The following is a 21,739-nucleotide window of genomic DNA, read 5'->3' as shown; positions in this document are numbered from 1 at the left end:
AGAACCTTGTCTGATCATGGTCCCTCATGCCTGCCCAACACCACTCTTTGCCGTCCCTAAGCCCCTCAAGTTTCCCTGAAGCACAGGAGTTTCTGCCTTCAAGTCCTCCTTGCCCTGCAGTCCCAGCCCTCATTTCTGGGTGACTGCAGTGCCCAAGCCAATGCTCCATCACTGCCTCATCTTACAGTCCCATCCTTCTCTCTCAGGATCCCCTGACACCCTGGAGTCACCCTGCCCCCCTGCAGTGGATCTCCCTGCTCACCCTACACCCTCCTCTTTTCCTGGATCCCTCTCAGCAGCTCCTGCTCCATGGCCATTCCATCAGGACCCTCTGCCTTAGATCTCAATGACCACCATACAAGTACTCCTTCACAAAGATGAAATCTCTGCAGCCTGTCTTTAGGCCAAGTTCCTCCAGGCAAGTCACATTACTCCACATTTACATCCCTGGGAGTCCTCAGCACTGCCTGGTGACAGCCCTGTATGTCTTGTCCGTTTGTTCTATCACCTGCTGCCAGTAGCATTTCTAGTCCTCTTCACACTCCGGAACTTACCACACTCTCCTCCCTAACCCTGGAGAGCCAGAAACCTTGTCTCAGAGGTAAATATGGAAACCAATGGTTGTTTCCCTTCCACTGCCTACCATGAGGCCCCACCCCCGATACATCAGCCACCACCCACTGGACAGAGAATTTCTGCCTCAGTCCAGATCCTGAGCAACCTCTCCTTACTGTTCACACGCCTGTGTTCAGGGACTGTGGCCTGCAGCTTAGCAGCATTTATCTAGCTGTCCTCTCAAAACCAAACAAGGCCACTCACCACTTGGATCTCATTTCCATTCCAGACAAGCCTCAGGCAGGGACTGTCCCATGTTTCAGCCCCACTGTTCCATAGCCCATTCATTTCTCACCACCTTTCCATCTGGTTCCCATATCTGTCCACTGCCAAATATGCTCTTGCTGCTAGCTGTGGTGCCAAACCCAGTTGCCGTGTCTGCAGCCTTTTCTTAAAAGGCTGTTTAGCTGCACACAGACATTTGCCAGCTCCTCCTTGTCACGCTATGAGTTTGGCCCTCAAGATCCCAGTCATCTGGTTTCCTCCCACCTCTCTAGCTGCTCTTTCTCAGCCTCATGGGGGCCCTCACTCCTCAGTTAAATTTGGGAATATTTGAATCTTCTTAGGCTAAGATTGAGCTCTTTCAGGCATTGCTTCTCACCTGGGTGGTCTCACCTGTGCTTCTGTGTTGTAGTCAGGGGTTTGCAGCGAAAACAATTACCTACATGATACATAATTTATATTATTTTGTAACAGTCATCCAAGGGTTAAATACCCGAAGTACAGGGAACCTGTCCACACACTAAAGACCTAGAAAATCCACTCAGGGGCCTGGATCCCATGGCAATATTCTGCATGAGTTCAACTGAAGACTTAGAGCCCAAGATGTTGCCCCCTGTGAGTCCAGCTGGAGGCCTAGAGCCCATGACAATGACTCATGCAAGTCTATTTCCCGGATCTGCACTGGGAAGGCCCCAAGGTGGTGAAAGCTACAAAGTGTGCCACCAGGATGAAGTATCTGTGCCAGCAGACTGAGAATTCTGCACTAAAGCAAAGAAACAACACTCAAAATAAGGACCAGGGCTCCCCCAAAATTGTACAACAGCATCCTTAGCAATAAGGAGGTCCAGAGCCTCCAATGATGAGAATGGCCGAGTTCATATCAGAAAGCCAGTGTGACAAGCTTCTCCTGCAGACTGAGAAGCTCATATCTTTCCTTCTAGAGACAGGAAGTGATGCTCAAAGTAAGGACCAAAGCTCCCCAAAGTGAACTACAGCCATTCTCAAGACAAGGTCTCGAGCTCCTCTGATGATAACAGCTGAGTTCATGTCAAGGAAGCCGACATGACAAGCTCCTCCAGAAGAACCAACAACTTCCAAAGAACCAACAGCTCCAAACAACAAAGACATTTAGGAGAAGCCACAATGCTACTGTCCTCTTTTCCACTTCTCCTTTTTATGCTGGTGACAGTCCTCAGGTGGACCCTCTACATTCAGCACCATGCTGATTCAGTTCAACTGACATTAAAGTTGACCACCAGTTTTTAATTCACCAAACCCTGGTACTGGACACCATCAATATTCCAATAACCCATACGTCCACTTCCAAGTCAAATCTCTTAGCTCCAGTTGCTCGTTGGCATCCCCTTAGGTTTCTCACACTGGACAGTTCTTTTGTCTCCCATTGAATGTCTCCCCTGTGTCCAGTGTGTTACCTCACCTGCATCCTGCTGGACATCTCACCTGGGTACCTTTCATGAATCCCAGACTGAACGCATTTAGACCAACTGGTACTCTGGACTTTGAATCTGGCTCCTTTACCACCTTTACTCATTCCAGAGCACTTCCTAGAAATTTTTATCCCCTCCATTAACTCAGCATTGCTGTTGGAGCCTTTAATCTGTTCTTATCTTTTCAACCACTATGATCCTAGTACTCGCCTATTTTCGCTCTCTTGGCTTCCAGCTGGTGTCTCCACCTATAATTCAGTCTTCACATACCATCCAGAGGGATTATTTGAAAACACTGTTAGTCCATTATATCGCACACTTCCAATAACTCTTGGAATCAAACTAGTTTAGTATTTCTTTCCTGGCCCTGTATGACCCAGGTGTGGCCTTGCCCTTCCATGGTCACAGATAACCATTTCCTTTTCTCATAGATCCAGCTGATATTTATTGCCAGTTCCACCAGATACCAAGTTCCTTCCTTTGAATGTGTCCTTTCCTCTACCCAGGCTTCACCTGGCCAATTCATACTCATGGCTCTAATCGCAGGTCAGATTTCCCCTCTTCCAGGAAGATTTGTCGCTTCTCTTTTAGCACTCCCAGACTAAGTCTGACCCTTCAGATATTTGTCCTCTCAATACTCAACTTCTCTTCTGTGTGCTTAAAGCCATTATAATGCACCTTTTGGAGTGCTCCGTCCACTCTCTGAATAGTTCTAACTGCCTCCTTCTTGTAGCAGATGTATTAAACCTCCGCCATGTTTGTGGCTGGTCAGCATATTCTAAATGTCTTCCCTATGTTTGAGGAGCTTGCCACACAATTCTGACCTTGCCTAGAGTGGAGGCCCAGAACTTGCAGTCCTAGCCTGTCCTGCAGGCAATAGGAAAGGTCACCACTAAGGCTTTGCTCATTGATGACAGCTCTGTGGGACCTGGGTTAGAAAACAACCGCAAGAAGAAAAGAAGCTGTGGCCATGTGGATTTGAGATTTTGGCAATGGTGGCAGGGGAGGACTTCACGACAACCATGTGGCGCTTCTGGCTTCCTGTCCACACTCTTACTGGTTTGAGTAGCTGTGTCTGTGACCAAAAGTGAAACTAGAGCCTTGGCCACGGTGGCTCCCTGGAGCAGGCTGTGCATTGCTCACAGCTGCACTGCTGCTGGCCTAAGCTGTGGCCTCCCGGAGAGAGGTGAGCCACCAGTGTCCTTGACTATAACATACTTGCCCAGAGTGGGAGCACTGCCACAGAGAGCCCCACCTGGTGCTCTCTGGACTAATCAGCATTACCCAGAAAAAAGAATTATATAGCTTATATACATATATGTGTTGTAACTTTTATACTTATTCATTTACATTATTGCTAGTATTAGTATTTTGGTTTGGAACTCAGAATCTCATGAGTGTTAGGAAGGTATTCTACCCCTGAGCTACATCCTCATGCCTAAAAAGAGGTTTATCATGTAGAACTGGCTTATGTAGGAGGCTGGGAAGTCAGCTGGGAACCACCTGCAAACTGGCGCAGGCAAAGGCCTATGTAGTGTATTCAGTGGCTGAGAACCAGACTTTTGAAGGCTGCTGCTCATGGGTGGGTAGAGGAAGCCAGCAGAATCCAGCCTGCTTCTACCGTTTTTTCTAGTCAGGCTCTTGACAAATAGGATGGCGCCCACCCTCACTTGGGAACTTTCTCCGCTTTACTCTCTACCCATTCAAATGCTAATCTCTCCCAGAAACACACACAGAGACACATCCAGGACTGATGATCAATACCTGTGGTCCGGTCAGATTGACACATAAAATTGACCTTCACACCCTCCTCATACTGTAAGCCTCTAGAAGAGGGCCACATTCCAGAGCAGTCTGTAGCTGTCTCCAGACTCCAGCAGGACACCTGTTATGTAAGCAAAATTTAGCAATTACTTACCCAGTGAAGGGACAGGCGGCTCTGCGGACCCAGAGCACTACCAGGAGTGAAGCCATGAGAATCACCAGAGGACGAAGGCTCAGTCTGATGTCCACTGACCTTCTGTACCCTCCTTCTGAGTACGCTCCCCAGCTGATGGCAGCCACATTCTTGCTTCCTGCCCAGCTGGTGAGGGGAGGCTCCAGTGTTCCAAGGCCTACATCCCAGCCCTCAAATCCTCATCCAGGAAGCTCTTCCTGACTGCTTCTTCTGACACCATGCCCTGTTCTCAGCTCTCAGCCTGGGCCCTGGGACTCCTCTGGCGGTCTTCAGTGTCAGGGGAGGGAGGGAGCCTCACCCAGGGCGCCGGTCAGCCAGGCCCGCAAGCTCGGCCGCAGTTCATCTGCCACCTGGTGGCTGATATGAGCTTTGTTCTTCTCAACCTGCCCCATTGCCTGTTCTCCAGCCTCTTTTCTGACCAATCCCTCCTGCTATCACTGGGAAAGTGGAGGCCCTCAGAAAGAGTTTGCCAGACACGGGTCCTGCCAGAAACACGCATGCATGCACAGAGCCCCGGTCCAAACAGTCTCATCTTGGAAAAGATTAGAGAAATGGTGGGACTTTGAAGCTTGTGAGCGAAATTGGAAGGAGCAAAAAGAAAACTTGCAGTCGTAGGTCAAACCACTAAAGAAGGGACAAACATTTCACAAAGCAAGTGCTTTTGTGACTACTGGTGCCATAAACTAACTGCTGATATTAACTAACCGCTAACTAATATTAACTAACACTAACCACTGACAAGTCAGACTCTTTGCTCACATTAGCCACTAATTGCTAACCACCAACTAGACACTACCATTAACATCTCTACACGCAAACATTGTTAATTAATGCTAATCATTAATTAATCCCTAAAGTTAACTAACACGAACCATTAACACTGCTATATGTAAACAATTCTACCATCAGTTAAAATGCAGAGCGAAAATGATGCTTTTAATGATAATAACCAGGCTATAATGTTGGCAATTTGTGCAAGAATCCACTAGAGCAGTTTTTCTGGGAGCTGATTGCCTGGGTATGTGTTGTACACCACACTGGCTCAAGCAGGAGAACTTATTCTGAAATTCTGATAGTGTATTCTAAAATTTGGGGTTTTTTTTTTTTTTGAAGTGTACATGAAGAGTAATATGCAAGGAAGTTTACTTAAAAATAAAGATTAACTTTCAGCAATAGAGGATTTGTTAAATACTTGCTGGCTAAGGAAACACTATTATACAGACTTTACACATTCTGCAGCAGAAAAATTTCTGCAAGGATTCTGCAGAGTCCATTTACCTTTTTTTAAAACATCAGCTTTACTGAGATATTTCACATGCTATAAAATTCACTCTGTCTCAATGTACAATTGTGTCTGTTTTTTGAATAGTCACAATGTGCAGCCAATACTACTATCTAATTTTAGAACATTTTATAACTTCAGAAAGAAATCCTGTACCCATTAGCAATTTGTCTATCCTGGATATTTTATATTAGTGAAATGGAATCATACATGATGTGGCCTTTTGTGATTGCTTCTTTCATTTAGAAACACAGCTTCCTGTTTGTACACGTTGCAGTAGGTGTTAGTGCTCCATTCCTTTGTATTATGGAATTATCATTCTATCACATGGATAGACCACATTTTCTTTATCTATTTTATTTGTCAAGTCCTCACCTTATGGGTATTTGGGTTGTTTCCACCACTTGGCTGTTAGGAATAATGATGCCATGAACATTTGTATACCCGTTTTTGTCTGGGTTTCCAACTCTGGTTTGCATCCCCAGAAGTACATTTGTTGGATGTATCAATGTTTGGGTTTTTGAGGACCTGCCAAACCTTTTAGCAATGCAGCTGACCATTTTAAATCTCTACCAACAATGAATGAAGGTTTCAATTTCTTCACATTCTCAGTAACACTTGCTATTTTTCCATTTGTTCCATTTTCACCAGAGGTGTGAGGCAGTGTTTCATTGTGGCTTTGATCTGTGTTTTCCTAAGGATGAATGATATTGAACACTTTTAGATGCTTTTTGGCCATTTGTATGTCACAAATTATTTTTAAAGCATAAAAACAAGATGCAAAATTACAAATATATTGTGTCTTCAAGGTGTTTCAAAAATGCAAGAAAACCCCTTTTAGGAAGCAAACAGAAATATTAATAATGAATGTTGCAGGGTAGTAGCATCACAGTTGGTTTTTACTTTATTTTTTAATTCCTCCAACATCTCCCAGAAGTCTGCTAGGAGCGTGAAGTACTTTTATGACCAAGACTAAAGGAAGGAATGCATGATGGGTTTTCATTTTGACTTTGGCATTTGTCTTACCCAGCAGAGAGTCAGGCAGCTGGGCATCACGAGTAACAGCGTGACCTTTGGTTTCACATAACTGTATCTCCCTTCACAGGAACTCTCATGAGCGTGAGAGAATAGATGTCTATCAGCCTCTATCACACACACCCCTATGCATCGGCACCCCTGGACCTAAGAAAGAAAATCTGGTCCAGGTAGGTTATATGCAGGTCTTTTGTACAGAAAAAGATCACAGGAACAAGAGAACTCAAATGCAGTCCAGGACGGAGAGAATGGCACTTGGTTATCAGCCCAAATGGGCAGAGACAGGGAGTGGGGTAGAGTCTCAGGGTAACAGGGAAAAGGAGGGGTATCAGGAAAGCTTGGTGTAAGGACAGAAGGCTTCCTGGCGGCAGGGTGAATGGAGCTGAGTTCCATAGAACACTGCTGTGAGTAGACCAAGCAAAGGACAGATTTTATTCTGACCTCCATAGTGTCCATGTGTGAGTTCTCTGCACTGTAGTCCCACTACCACATCAATCAGCAAACAAATCCCCAAAGATAGCATCTGGCTCTCTTTTTCCTCCCTCTTGTCAAAGAGGAGAGTGACAAAGAGTTGGATGGTGCCGCTGTCTCGCCTCAGGTGGGGGGCAGCAGCCAATAGGCTGGGACACAGGAGATACACAAAGGGAAGGATGTAAGCGAAATACCTAGAGCTGAGGAATCTCTACCCCAGAGGAAGAGAGTAAAAATAATCCCTAGAAAACATACCCAAAAGGCTAAGCAGGCACAAGAAAAGATGTTTATGCTTGTTTAGCATCAGAGAAATACAAATGAGAACAGCAATGCGTTGTCATTGTACATATGCTACTGGCTCGCAAACATTAACAAGCTGAAAAATACCAAGTGCTGAGGACTGTGGGCACTGGGGAACCGAGAGTTGCTGGTGGGAGTGCTGATTTGCAGCTGCAATCTGGCAATACTTGTACTTATGTAATGAGAGGTATGACTGATGCTTCCAGGTAAGCCCTGTAGGAAGACTTACTCCACCAGCCCCTAAGGGACACACAGATGGATATCCACCCAGAGGGAAGGGGACAGCTAACCATGGGTAATGGCACCAGGTGGCAGAACAGCTGACCAGATGTACACACTGCAACAAGGGGAGCGGGGTTTTCTCAAAAGCACAGTGTTAATGCTAAAGGGGGAAATGTTAGGAGCAAGATGAGATATATAACCAATAGCATTTATGCAAATGCAAAACAGAGGTATGAAACACTCCAGTTTTGCAACATGGAAACATAAGGATTTACAACAAACCCATTGCCGTGTCTCTCAGAGGAGGAGTATAGGAGGAGAGGTGGGGACCAAAGAAAATATACTTTAAACATAAATATATAGGAGGGCTCCCATAGACACTAGTGATGGTAATCCAGCATGAACCGAGGAATGATCCGTGCAACTCTATCATCTGGAAATCCAAATAAAAAATGCAGATTTGTTCCCTTCATAAGCACATTTACACACTCAAATGTGTCGTTCATATATAAGTTTATTGGCTTCCCCAGATTTTTGGCTCTGGCCCTGGGCCCAAGAACAGATATAGCAACCAAGGGAATCAAAGAATGGCATACAGAGTCTTAGAGAAAAGTCAGCTGCAAAGCCCGGGCGGCAGCACAACCTGAGGCATCTGGTCTCTCCTCCAGATGGTGGTGGGCACCAAGCGGCTGCCCAAGCCCATGTGTGGCCTCCAGTTGTGTGGTGTGGCAAGTCTAGCACCTGGATGTCAGCACCTTGGCCCCCCCATGAGAAGGCACGGTCCACTTAGTACAGGTCTGCCGGGCTGGTAGAAGTTCAGGGTCATGGCCATGCCACTTTCGTGAGATCTCAGTCCTCACCTCCAGAGACAGGGAAGAGGATGTTAGAGAACCTTACTCCCATTCATTACTTAATCCCCATGAGACCGAGAGGCAGGGAGGGGCTTGTGGGAAAACAGCAAGAAAGAAATGCCATAGCTGTCACAGGCAGTGCCTGCTAAGTACCACCTCTAAAGGATACTACTTCCTCCTTCCTCTGAGTACTTTTGGCTATTATCTTTGGTTCATTTTCCTAACTTTTATCACTCCTTTGAGCCCAGTTAATATCATTTATGGGTGCTTTTTTGATTTCTTGGCAAAACATCTACTCTGTCCCCCTGAATGACTCTGATTAGCCTGGGGTTAAATGCTGTGAGCAGAAGTAAAGCCACAGGGACTCTGTCCAGAGGACATGAATGGAAAAAAGGAAGACCCAGACTTCTGTCAGAGGGGCTGCAGACAAGAGAACAGAAAGCAAAACTGCCTGGGAAACAGGAAGGGGAGACTATGTCTTCATATCTCCATGGGGCTGTTAAGGACAGAGGAACCCAGAGCACTGCACCCATCTGACAAAGTGGAGTTGGGGCTGTAATAAAAGATATAAAAAAAACAGATTATGTTCACATAAAAATGATTGTCCTTCAGCTGCTCCAGAACAAAAAGCACTAGTGGGAGTAGTAAAGTTCCGTGTCTCCAGAGATGCGTAACCATCTGGTCCCCAACCCTGCTCCCTGACACAGACCACTGTTAACTGTCCTGTAGAAACTCCTTCCCTAGACCCATCAGCCTCATCCTAGACTGTTCTTGGCACTTCCTAGGCCCATGACCTGCTATACCCAGACACCGCAGTTCTTTGTCTGCATCTCTGAGCCAGAGAAGATACACAGGACCCTGAGAGGCTGGTCTGGGCATGCAGAGTCAGAAGGAAGGGGGCACTCGGGGTAAGAGATGGCAGGTGAGGCAGGGAGCAATGCTCCCAGCCAGGAGTCAGGACAAGTGCAAGCAGGTCTCCATAGAAGGCAAAGCCCTTGGCAGGTCTGTGGCCGCCAGGGGGAGCCCTGACCCTGCCTGTGCACACTACAAGGGCCTGGGAGCCTGAACTCAGCTGGATTCTCCCACCTCTCTGCCCAGAGCAAGATGCCACACTGGGCAAATCCACAGGGTCCTCTGGGTGGCCTTCCCTTCCCATTCATCTGCAACTTCCACAGTGCCCTCTACTCTGTCCATTCTACCTCCAATTCTGCTTGGTCTAGGCTTTTTCTTTCTTTCTTCCAGAATCTTTGTTTCCCATGCTCTGCTCTGGACCTTCCTCCCTGTCTCAGAATCTATTTCCTAGCTCCCTGTAGGTCTACCTCTGATTGTCTTGGTCCCTCCATCTCTGTTCCTCTCTCTCCCCCTACCCCAGCAGGCTTACTCTCTCCCCAACTCTCCCTTGACCCCTGGAAGACCTCCTCTCATCTCTTGACAAGCAGAGAGTAGGATTTGCCTCAGATCAGAGGAGGGGAGGGTAAAAGATGTCTACAGAAAGCAAGATGCAAGAGCTCTTCTCGATGCAAGAGCTCAGGAATGATACCTACAAAAGATCACAGGAGTAGAGGATGTTGGAGTCAGCCTGAGATGAGAGGGGGCCCTAGGACTGGGGGCAGGGGGGCTCTGGGAGTCAGGGGAACCAGAGAGTCACACACCTCTTGGTTGAGGAAGCAGTAGAGGATGGCAACGATGAAGCCCTGTGGGACCACAGAGGAAAAAACTATCAGGATAGCTTGGTCTCTACTCAAGGTGCACACAATATTTCCACTGCCTTTCCATCCACCCCCCAGTTTGTAGCTTGTGCCAGGTCTTTATGAAAAGAAAATTCAGGCACATTAATCATTATGTGGCAGATATGTTGTCTTATGTAATCATCATAGCAAGTCTGCTATGGCTGTAATGTTGACTTGGTCTCTTTCTTGGTTTCTGCATCTTCCATCTGTATTACTCAGTATATAATAGGTGCTTGGTAAAGGATGGATGGATGGATGGATGGATGGATGATGGACAGACAGATGAATATATGGATAATTAGATGGGTGGGTAGAGTAGTTGAATGAATAGAGAGATAGCAAGATGGATGGAAGATGGATGGACAGCTGAAGAGATGGATGAATAATGATAGTCCTCGCTCCATTGTGAGGTTAGCAAAGACTTCCCACCCAGGTACCTGTGGGAAACAGCACCTGCACGGACCTCACCTGGAAGGACCCAAGCCCCAGCTCCAGAGGGAGACGAATACCTAAGCCAGCATCATCAGGCAGAAAGTTAAAGACGATGTAGTGAATTCCAAATAGTGGGATAAGGAGAAGTGTTGCCTTAGAGAGCCGCCTAAAGGGAAGAAGTCCCCACCCCCACAGAGTACAAGCTAGGATTAGAAGTTCCCACACACACCATCAGTGTACCCTGTCCACCACCTCCACACATCTACCCTGGGCACCAGCCACCCCTGAGTGCTCCGTCCTCCCATATTTTCCTGGACTTCCTCGCTATGAGGCACTGGATTCTGTTTCAGTTTATTCCAGACTTTACGCACTTTTAAAAGTCTAGTTTAAAAACCATTTTCTCCTCCCTCTGCCCTTGATCTACAAAAGATCTCCCTCTCCAGACTCCTGTTGAGGTCGAGCCAGCTCTTGTCAGCCTGTGTGGCTTGGTCACTGATGGCTTGGCACCCCCACCTTTCCCACTCTGTCATCTTCTGGAGGGCAGGAATCATATCTAGTCTCTCTGGGGACATAGGGAAAAGGATGGTGTTGGGGTCAGGAATGGCTGCCTGGTAAGACAGAGCACGTAGAATCATTCCCTCCATGTCTCCTCCCCCACCCCTGAACGCACACACACACACACACACACACACACACACGCACACGCACACGCACGTGCACACACACAGTACCAGTACTGAGAGTGGGTATACAGGCTGCCTTGTGCTGGCTCCAGTTTCCTTAGTAGGATGCGGATGATATTGAGAAAGAGACCAAAGTTTACCTAGAAATGAGGGATAAAAAGATGGAGAGCAAGGACCAGGAGCTGCCCTAGGTGACCCAGTGGTGGAGTCCCAGCCACTTTTGGGGAAACTAGAAACTCCAAATCCTTGAGACACGGGGATGTGCAGGTGGATGGATGCACTGATAGTTGCTCTAGAACAGCAGTGGTGAATCTATGGCGCATGCACCGCAGTGAGCAGTTTACATCATTGAAAGCTCTAAAAGATTCACCGTCATTATTCTAGAATAGTGTAGCCTAAGGCTTGGAGGTCTCAATGTCGACCTTGGAGGGCAGAGGGGGACTCAGGGAACCCTGATTCTTCACCCTAGCAACAAAGAGTGAAAGGGTCAGGCCTCACCACCTGCCTCTGGAAACCTCCCAAAGTCTTCTCTAGAACCAATCAGTGTCTATCACTTTGAACAATTGCTATGATGACAAAAATTCCCACATTCACAAAGCCGTACAAGGCTATCCAAGTAGCCTCACATGCTGAGTGGGAACCAGGTGTTCCCATCACATCAAACTGAACCAGAAGGCTCCCGGAAATGCTGGGGGAGCCCATCAGGGTTAACCAACAGGGTTCTAAGACTGGTAGAGGGCTGCCTAGAGAATCAGCAGACCAGATGAGCCCAGATTTCCTGACTCCCAGCCTGGAGTTCCCTGCTGTGTGCGACCCTTCTACAGACCAATGGAGGCTGGCTGAATGAAGCGAAGAGCACAGGCCTGATAGACTCACCCCAACAGATAGGACGATGGGCCCTTTGATGATCCACCAGTAGGGGGAGCTGTCATATAGGTCCCAGCACCTGGGGAGAGGACGGGCCAAGACTCAGGTCAGCCCTTTTTTCTGCAGTAACCAAGCCCTTCTCTCCTACCCTCTCTCTCTGTTCCCCAAGTCCTCTCCTCTGTGAACTTCATGCTCCACATCTCATCCCATCTCTCTCTGGCTCCACATCTCATCCACGTAAGACTCTCTTCCAACAGGATACCGCAGTCCAGGCTAGGCTTAACCTCTCTATGGATGAAGCTCTATAAAATCTGTCTGAAGTCTGCTGGCCTCACGAATCCCACATTCCGGTGAAAGCTTCCCATCTCCTCCTCATGCAGGCAGCCTTGACAATCTGGCCCCTTCTGCCCCTGTACCTGCTCCTGCTAGCTATTTGCAGGCAGCCCTTCCTCCACCTCACTGAAGCTGGATCCTTCTACTCTCTTTCCAGCCTGGAGAACTGGTCATCTGAATTAGCCTCTTCCCACCAAGTATGGTGGTGAGAAGGCAGCTGCTGGGACTCACGCGATGTCCTCGTACGCCAGCTTGCAGCCCACCCAGGTTCCTGTGCAGAGCATAGGGAGTCCTTGGCAGAGAAAAAATTTCAGTGAAAAGTCTGTGTTTATGGCCTGAGATCAACCCTGTCTCACACTGTTACTGCCAGCTACACAGGAACTGCAAAGGCAGAACCAACAAAGGCTTAGAGACCATTCTCCAGAACAGTAGGATTTTAGCGCCCCTGCTCCACCCCCACCCCGCCTCAGGGTAATCACCAATGAAGTGAAGATCCTTGCTGTGACCTCCCTGGGTCTTCCAGGCCCTCAGAACTCACCCCAGCCTGCAAGAACCAGCCACCAGAAGGCTGTCCTGGAGTTGGGAGATGTGGAGGCCAGGAGGCAGCTCAGGTAGACAGCTTCTGCCAGCAGCCAGCTGAAGTTGGTCATGGTGGCAAGATGGGAGGCAGCCACAGAGACCTTGCATAGGACCTGGGGGCCAGAGACTTGGATGCTTCATCACTGCCCTCAGCCAGACCTTCACTATCCACTGAGACCCTGAACCTCTAGGGCCCCTTCATTTCCATCCTACTCCAGGGGCCCACCCCATAGCAGATGGGGTAGGATAATAGAGTGGCTAAGAACCCAGATTTGGGACATAGATAGCCTCAGGTCATGCAAACCTCCTCATGTTCAGCTTCCCACCTGTGAAAAGAAAAAGCCAGTGCCTATCTCATGGCCCCATCCCTGTGGCAACTGCATAAACACTGCTGCTGCTCGTCTTCCCTTTTACCCATCCTTCGGGAGCTATACTGATGGAGCACAGATCCTCGCAAAAGCTCAGAGCTGTAGAACACACTGTACATGCGCACATTTTCTCACCAGCAATTGTGAGCAGCAGTGTGGCCTTGAGACCCGAAAGCCCAGTGTCAGACCCAGCCCCTCACATTGCCTGCTGTCCCTTATTTACAAAACAGGGCTAAAGGCATGCTTCTGTCCTTCAAGGCTAAAAGATATCATATGTGTAAAGCACTTAGTGGGCTGCATGGCACATATATATACTCAATATACTCAATAATTAATGCTTCCATTAGTTAAGTCAGTTCATCGGTGGGTCAGTTCATTCACTGATGTGTCCTATTTCAAGCCAACTTTGGGCTCACAGACAACCTGTATGTGCTCAGCCTACTCTTCCCCTTCCTTGCTCTCCTCATGACTTCATGACTTACTATTTTGTGGCCACGCTCCAGGCCCTCTGTCTTTGAGAGTCTTCACTCTAGTCTCAAATCCTTCCTCCTAGCTTTCTCATCTCTGCTGCCAACCTAGCTCTGTAGCCACTTCCTCTTCAGATCTCCCCCAGCCCTCAGCTTCTTCCTCCAAGAAATGCCCAAATCTATGCACATAAGGGAGCCTAGGGCCCCCCAGAGGACAGCACAAGACACACCTATGCCTGTCATCTGGCCACTTCTCCTCCCACTGCACCACCCCCACCCCAATGGCCTTACAGTGGAGAAGACACAGTGCTCTGTGTCATCCTGGAAGAGTGTAGCATCCTTCAGGAACACCGCTCCCGCCTTGAGGATGAAGGTGGCGAACAGCTGGGTGTGGATGTAGTTCCGAGGGCAGTGGAGCCTCCTGGAGGGTGGGGAGAGGTGAGGAACAGCTGGCCAGCCAGGAGAGAGGCTTCTGCTGTCCCTCCAGAGAGGCCTTGTTTGGCTGAGTTGAGCTAAGCAGGAGGTAAGTGGAATGAAAATGAATCAAATCAAGCCAAATCAAATGGAATCAAGCCCAACTAAATTGATCTAAATTGAGCTGGACTTGACATTTTTGCCTTGCTTGTTGCTGAGCAGCCATTGCTCTAGGCTCTGGCAAAGATGAAGGAGCAGAAAAAACTATTTGTCCTTGCTTGCAGGAGCTTCCCATCTGGGGATCTGAGGCTGAAACAGAGTCCCCTGGATCATCAGAAGGACCCACCACCCACCCAGCAGAGGCCAGGACACGCCCAGTGTGGCCTCTGATTTTGAAGGCTATAGAACCATTAAAGCAGACAGTGGTTTGAGGATTCAAATAATCAAGAGGGGCTGGGCTTCTACTTTGGAGAGAGAAACATAAGAGGGCAAAAGGCCTTCCAAGAAAGGAGTATGAGCTGTAGGTAAGCACAGGCAAGGCTATAGGAGAGAACTTTGGGTGTGTGAAGAAAGAGGTGATTAGATGTTGGGAGAAAAGGTAGACATAGGCATGGTGCCTAGACCTGGGAACTGCTTAACTATCCCAGCAAAGTAACACTTGGTCCTCGGGGTGACGGGGAGCTGTTGATGAAGACGGCAAACCTGAGAGCAACCAAGATGGCAATGGCCACAAAGAGGGCTACGATAGAGATGCTGTGGCCCATGGTGTAGATGATCTTCATGGTGGAGAAGTAAGATATCTGGGAAAAGGAGACAGGAGACTATCTCAGCATTTGGGGAAAGGGTGGCTTGTCTGTCAAGCAGGAGCAGTTTGCAGTCCCCTCCACTTTCTCCCCAGGACAGAGGTGTCCATGGGCATCGCTGGAAGCACCCTGTGGGAGGGTGGCTTTTGCTCCTGTCCTGTCTCTGCCCACTCTGCTGGGATCTGATGGGTGGGAACGCTGAGCACTTGCTGCTGCTCATCCCTGGGGAGTGACAAAGCCCAAGAGGAAACGAGACATGCTTGTCAACATCCAGCTTGCTCGCCAGCTTGGGAACACAATGTCCCCTCATAAATGGGATGGCCAGGACACTGAGGACAGCTGCAGGCATACAGGGAAAAGCTCCTTCTGCACCCATGGGTTTGAAGGTGATCAGAGCCTTGTCTGGCCACCAGAGAGAAGGGTGCAGGTACTGGGCCCCTGTCCTCACTCTTCTGAGGGGTTCCTACCCTTCTCTGCTTCAGTCTTCTCAAAAAAAAAAAAAAAAATGAGCACATACACCGTTGGACCTTTTAGGAGGAAGGAGAGGAAGACATGGGGTTGTGAGGGTGCACACACCTGCCAAAGGCCCTACTGGAGCAGGCCCGGCTCCCGTGCAGCACGGGATGTGCTGGCTGGAGTCCAGGACCCAGTCACCCCCTTGCCTGCACCATGGCCATGGTCGCGGTCCCACAGACTGGGGACCAAGGAGGGGAATCATCTTGCCCAGTGCTGCCTAGAGCCTTGATTTCCTCTAGAACCTCTTGGCTCCCTGCTCTAGATTAGGCAAGGGAGGGGCTCAGCAAGGAGATGGGAGCCAGCACATCTCCAACCTGCCCTCTGCCTCTCCTCTACCTCCAAGCAGAGTGGCACATGTGTCACCCTTGAGCAATCATCAAGTGACCTCATTGCATCAGACACTTTAGCACCTTCTCTTGTATGACTGCCCCGCCCCCAAGGTTCAGGACCAGAACCCAGGAGCTTCACACTGAGCTACATCTACAGCCATTTTTCATTGTCTTTTAAATTTCAAGACAATAGATTGCCCAGTGTGAGTTTGAATTTATGATTCTCCTGCCTCAGCCTCACAGGGTGCTGAGATTACAGGTATGTGCCACTATACCTGGCTACTGCTGTAATTCCAACTTGATGGCTAGATTGGAAAAGGCAGCCCACCCCAACTCCCAGTTGTGCAGTCCAAAACCTATACAAATGTTCGTGGCAGCCCTTTCTCTAAAATACCCAAAGCCTTTTACCTCCTTAGTCAGCAGCTCCAAAGGCACTGGGCAGGCCACAGGGTAAGGTGGGAAGGGATCTGACCACCCTGTGATGGTGCAATCCCGCTTCACAGTCCCTGGGGAGAAGCAAATGCCTCTGGTCAGCACGGCCACTCCCTTCTCTCAGGAAGGGGAGCTTGGTAGAATTTGCACACTAAATGGTAAAGTGGTAGAAAAAGGACGAGCTCCCTCTGGGTGCCCTGTGTCAGGTCCAGCCAGCCCGGTCACACTCTGGGGCCTCCCCTCTCCAGCCTCCAACGTGCCCTCTGTTAACAGAGAGAATCATTTCCTGGAGGGCCGAGAAGTAGCAAGCTGACCTTCAGCAAAATAATGGCAGCAAGGAAAAAAGCAGACCCTCTCTGCCCCTGAAGGAACACTCCAACCAGAAACCAAGGTCAGAGAGGTAGGCAGCAGTAGATTCTCTTCTGCCCTGCCCATGCTGGTGCATCTGAGTAGCCAGCCAAGCCCTGCCCTCCTGCACCCTTGCAGTCGGGCTTCCTGTGACCAGCTGCAGCGTGGCTGGTTGGCTCTGGCCCCACATCCAGCATGTTTGTGCTCTGCTCTCTGATCTTCCCCATGTCAGGTTAGTGTCATACTCCTGTTCAGGAGAGGGCAGGGGTCAGGATCATGCCACCAGAGGGGAGGCTGGCACTCAAATCCAGGTCTGCCTGCCTCCCAAGTCAGCAGTGTGCCCTCTAAGTTGTGCCACCACCCCTAGGGAAACCATCTCACCTCCCTGTCACCAGCACAACCAGGACCTCTCACCTGGCTCTGAGCTGAAGTAGGAAAAGAAATCCGGGCAGGGGAGGGTGACCCAGTCTCCAGTGGCTGCCATTGGCCAGCACAGAAGGCCATCCCAGGTCCTAGGACAGCCTAGACAGAGAGATGGGAGATGCCGGGATACCCCTGCCAAGAGGATGGCTGGTCCAGCACTCCAAGAGGTGAGGCTGGAAGAGGGAGCCAAGCCAGGGATGCCAACACACCCTCCCAAGTCCCATACTCAGGGAGGTGTTAGACTGCTCCTCTGCCACCTGCAGACATGCTCTCTCATCTTCTTGCAGGTGGGCAATGAGGTCACATTCTGGGTGCACATATCCCTGCACCTGCAAGAGAGTGAACAGGATAAGCCAAGCCAGTTCAGTGCTCTCTCTCTGAGCTCCCTACCCACGTAGCCTGAAGACAGCTGGACCCTGATTTATTTCTGTGTCCTGATCCTAAGCCCAGGCCTGCCTCACAGGACTTACAAAGGAGCCTCATGATCCTTCTTATTTGAGGAAGAAAGATGGAAGGAAGGAAGGAAGGAAGGAAGGAAGGGACAGAGGGAGGGAGGAAGAAGAGGAAGGGAGGAGAGAAGGAAGGCAAGAAGGAAGATGAGAAAGAAGAAAGGAAAAATGAAAGAAAGGAAAAAAAGGAAGGACAGACAGAGGTTTGAACAGATGCTTTCCAGTTGGGGACCACAAATTCACAGTGACTGGTTTTGCAGATTTCCCTGTGGGATGAAAGGAAGGATTGGGGTTGCTGGTACCACCCATCTGAGGTTTCCCATTGACTCTTCCAAGCGTAAGATCATCTTGCCTTCTTCAGTCATCTGAGGATTACAGTCAAGGACAAGATACTTCTAAGCATGAGATCATCTATGCCTTCTTAAATCATCACAGGATTATATTCAGGTCCAGATACTTCAAACATAAGATTATTTCCGCCCTCTGGAGTAGGAGTCTTTGGATAAATTGTAATCCTTTGCTAGCCCCACCTATCACTGGATAGATTAAATAAATAGTGGCTGTTTGGGGAGTGGAAGAGATCAGATCCAGAGACACTGACTTTCCAGTCATTGTTGGACTATGATACTTTTCTGTTTTTTTTTTATTTTTCTCGGGACATTATTGATACTGACAATTGGGACTCTTGGCCAGGTTTTCAATATTGACTATCGTGACTCTTGGCTGGGTTCCCAATATGTTCTCTTTTCATCTCATGGAATTAAATTCTAAAACACATTAAATGAATTCCTCCAAGGATCTCACGACAATGCTCAGCTCAGTCCCTAGAATGGCCTCTCCTCCTAAACTGTTACTCTCCCGTTCTGCACTCATCTCCCTGGAGACAATTCTTTTGAGACTACCTCAGCAGGCAGGCTCAGAGACTCCATATGCTACTTCCTGCAACCCATGAATATGTGACATTACATATCGACAAAGTGAAAACGATGTCAGCAGAGGATCTTGTAGTGACCCAATGTAATCACAAAGGCCTTACACAAAGGAAGTGAGAGGTCAGATTCAGAGACTTAGATTTGATCCTGGAAGAGGGGAGAAAAAGAGAAAGAGAGGCTGAAACATAAAGACATTGCAAGCCAAGAAAAGGACAAGGCAGTAAATTCTCTCCTATAGACTTCATAAAGAACTTAGCTCTGCCAATCCTTGATGCTAGCCTACTGGAAACCATTCCAGACATTCAGGGATCTGCAGGCAAGGATACAGGAGTAGACAGGTAGTTTACTAATTGAGGGAATGCATGACTAGGATGTAGAGACAAAAACAGATGGATGAATGCATGCATGCATGGTGGATGGATGTGTGGGTGGGTGGGTGGATGGATGGATGGATGGATAGATGGATGGACAGTAGAGGAGTGAGGGTGCTCTCAGAAGGTGTGTTGATGCATAGAAGGATAGAATAATTATCTACATGAGTGGCTTGGTAGTTACGATAGATTACAGCTTTAGGGATTTCCCAGAGTCTGGTGCTGCCCAGAAACCACAGGGAATAATATCTAGAAACTGGAAAGCAAGTTGTCTCTCTGGCACTATTTCTGAAGGCATGCCTCATAAACCAACTGGAGACCAGAGGGAATGGCACCAGAGACACAAAGACCTTTTGTGGATTGCAGACTTGGTTATTTTAGCAAATTCTCTAGGGACCTGGGAGTCAAAGCCAGGACTTCTAACACTTCTACCTCCTACTCCCCACCAGACTACCGTAAAATGAAAACTAAACTGAGCCCTGAACAGGTGAGAATGACTTTCTTATACAATCTGCATGATTGTCACCCTGTGATTTTGCAAAGCTATGTCTTCTATTCTTCACTCCACTGTCTGGGAGTCCCATCCCTTCCTGGGACATGTTCTGAGGGGCTGTCTAGGGAAATGCTAAGGCCAAAGGAACCAGGGCCCCAGAGCAACCTCCACCTAAAAGATGGACATAGAGTCCCCACACATACTAAAATGAAAAAACTCGGGGAGGCTCAACCGGAGCCCTGGGATGTGTGGCCCCTGGGCCAGCTGTCAGGTGGATCATGTAAGGAAGGATGAAGAGGCAGAGCTTAAGAGATGACAAGTCACCCAATGCTCCTGCTGAGTCACCCCCATGCACACATCAATCTCTACCCCCTCCAGGAGGAAGACCCCATCATTTTTGCACAGCCTTGCCTTCTGTGACCACTGCACTTCTCAGGGGTCTGTAGAGCTGGAGCCCACAATAGGAGATGATGGAAGATGATTAGATTTAGTTCTGGTATTGACAACAGTACCCACTGCTGAGTGGCCCCACTAATGGAAGGTCCACTACTGAACATAAAGCTTTTGATAGGGTACACACAGAGGAGAGGAAGAGTGTGGACAATGGAAGATACCAGCATTGTACACTATACCTGGTCCTGACAAATCAGACTCAGTCACTGCACGTGCTGGTGAACAGATGGGATTGCCTCTTTTTGTTTAAGAGACAAGGGACACTCAGGAAAGGGAAGGAACTTGCCCATAGTCACACCGTCAGTTTCATGGTTCCAAGACTCCAATTTAAAACCAATGCACCCATGTCAGCCAGGTGCTGGGAGAGTTGCTTTCCCCTAGGAAGGGCAGTGGAGATAGAAAGAGGTCTCCATCCACATCCTCCTCATACCTTGTGACTCCCCTCCTAGTTCTTGTTGCCACCTGCATTGACCTGGGAAAGCTTCCAGGAGACTGCAGCACACAGGGGACCCTCTGTCTCGTACCCCTGTTTCAGTGTTCCAGGCCAGAAGTTTCTTTCACCCAAGGCATCACTGGTGGAAGACTGAGTCCTATAAATGCAGAGCAGGAACATCTAGCATCCTCTAACTACTCAGACTCACTCTGGTCCTGAACACATCTTCTTCAATGGAAACAACTAAACTGAGGGTGCTCGAAGAATCACGGGGTGAGTACAAAGGAGCTACAGTCTTTAGCAAGGAGTGTGTAGCAAAGGTCGGGATGTATGGCTTAGAGAAAAACACACAGTGGAGATTGAGGAGAGGGCCTGCCTTCATCTCCCCATTCCAAGGGAGAGTCTCAGGGCCCACAGGGTCTCTACCAGCCCCGAGAGGGCACAGCCAGGTTCTAGGGGAAGCAGCAGAGAAGTGAGCAGCAGCTCAGCTTCAGGAAGCACACCTTAACAGTCAGAGCAGACTTGCTGGGAAAGGGCCAGGGATTACCCTGAGCCAGCACGAGCACCTGGATACCTCCAGGTGCCCATGCTGGGGAAAGACTGAGGTCTTCAGCTGGGCACCCAAATGCCCTTTGGCTCTCAGACCTGGAGCCCAGTGAGAGGCAGGAGGATCCAAGCTGGCTACTCACGGCTCCTAATGGGCTCAACAAGCAGAGGACACAGGCACCCCACTTCCAGCTGTCCATGGTTGTGGCTAGGCGGGGATCCCTTGATCAGATTCAGTGAGGCTTGACTTGCTTCTCTCCACCCTGCCCACTGCTGCTGTGAGCACAGTGTCTGGTTTGCCTTCTCTCTCAGGATGACTATTTGCATAGGCAGGAGCAAGCAAAAGGGACACACCGCTAAATATTCACCAGGATCCCAGCACACTGCCCAACTCAGCCTGGCCCTGTGGTGGGACATTACATGCTCAGCACAGAGGGGCTGAGCCCCTATCCCTAAGCCCCTTCACTCGGCCTCAAAGTGTGGAGTGTATCCTGACAGCAAAGGCCTAGAGCTCAGAGAGGTAATAACCAGAGGATTTTGTGCTGCAACAGGTCAATATACTTTACCGTGTGGCCCCCTGAGCCCAGCTCTTGGGTGGCCTGCACTACAGCCCTGCCCCCACTGCCTCAGAATAACAGGACTTGAAAAAAACAGCACAAACACCCTGGCCCACCCTCAGGGAGCCCCCAGCTTGATTGGTGCTCCCAGCCTGATCCACAAAAATGCACATCAGAGAGTTGGAACGAGCTATAAGGAAGAGATGTATCAGTAAGCTCTGCCACAGGTGGATCAGTCCTGTGCTGTATTGGCAAGACCTGGCTTCTTTACCTGGCAAGGACACCAGCCTGAATGGCAAGGTGTCATCTGCACATGGCCAGACTCTCGAGTTCACGTGGGACAAATCAAAGTCCCGCTAAATTCCTTATGGCAGGAGA

General features: G+C 49.0%; 2 protein-coding genes across 4 annotated transcripts in view; both read right to left on the bottom strand.

The window, feature by feature from the left end:
• Nucleotides 1-4,534, bottom strand: part of Adcyap1r1 (ADCYAP receptor type I) — a 110,971-nt gene extending 106,437 nt beyond the window's left edge. The window contains exon 1 of the mRNA XM_023564288.2: nucleotides 4,204-4,534. The gene's annotated coding sequence lies outside the window, so the exon portion shown is untranslated. The remainder of the gene's footprint in view (nucleotides 1-4,203) is intronic.
• A 3,514-nt stretch (nucleotides 4,535-8,048) lies between these two features.
• Ghrhr (growth hormone releasing hormone receptor) lies at nucleotides 8,049-21,128 on the bottom strand. 3 transcript variants are annotated; one of them, XM_063240305.1, is made up of 14 exons: nucleotides 20,948-21,120; nucleotides 20,256-20,415; nucleotides 17,354-17,456; nucleotides 17,119-17,226; nucleotides 16,333-16,430; nucleotides 14,979-15,076; nucleotides 14,154-14,283; nucleotides 12,987-13,140; nucleotides 12,680-12,740; nucleotides 12,125-12,194; nucleotides 11,297-11,388; nucleotides 10,602-10,731; nucleotides 10,056-10,097; nucleotides 8,049-8,412 (listed from the first exon to the last, which is right to left on the bottom strand). In XM_063240305.1, the coding sequence occupies exons 4-14, from the start codon at nucleotides 17,186-17,188 to the stop codon at nucleotides 8,287-8,289; spliced, it is 1,071 nt and encodes a 356-aa protein (XP_063096375.1). In that variant the 5' UTR covers nucleotides 17,189-17,226; nucleotides 17,354-17,456; nucleotides 20,256-20,415; nucleotides 20,948-21,120; the 3' UTR covers nucleotides 8,049-8,286. The 3 variants fall into 3 exon arrangements, with proteins under 3 accessions (XP_063096375.1, XP_063096374.1, XP_023420029.2); XM_063240304.1 differs by lacking the exon at nucleotides 20,256-20,415 and having other exon boundaries at nucleotides 8,049-8,956; nucleotides 20,948-21,128; XM_023564261.2 differs by lacking the exon at nucleotides 20,256-20,415 and having other exon boundaries at nucleotides 20,948-21,128.
• Between the last annotated feature and the right edge of the window lie 611 nt (nucleotides 21,129-21,739).

Source organism: Cavia porcellus, unplaced genomic scaffold (genome assembly GCF_034190915.1).
Source record: "Cavia porcellus strain 051 isolate PalLab524CR breed Dunkin Hartley unplaced genomic scaffold, mCavPor4.1 scaffold_2, whole genome shotgun sequence".
Lineage (NCBI taxonomy): Eukaryota > Metazoa > Chordata > Mammalia > Rodentia > Caviidae > Cavia > Cavia porcellus.
This window is presented reverse-complemented; position numbering and strand designations above follow the sequence as displayed.

What these genes read in the sequence shown, in the direction of transcription:
- Ghrhr (XM_023564261.2), bottom strand. Translation starts at nt 21,004, where the DNA reads ATGGACAGCTGGAAGTGGGGTGCCTGTGTCCTCTGCTTGTTGAGCCCA. An exon ending in TGGAGCTGCTGACTAAGGAG is followed by an intron (nt 15,077 to 16,332) that starts GTAAAAGGCTTT and finishes TCCTTTTCCCAG; the next exon opens with ATATCTTACTTCTCCACCAT. An exon ending in GCCATCTTGGTTGCTCTCAG is followed by an intron (nt 14,284 to 14,978) that starts GTTTGCCGTCTT and finishes CCCACCCTCCAG; the next exon opens with GAGGCTCCACTGCCCTCGGA.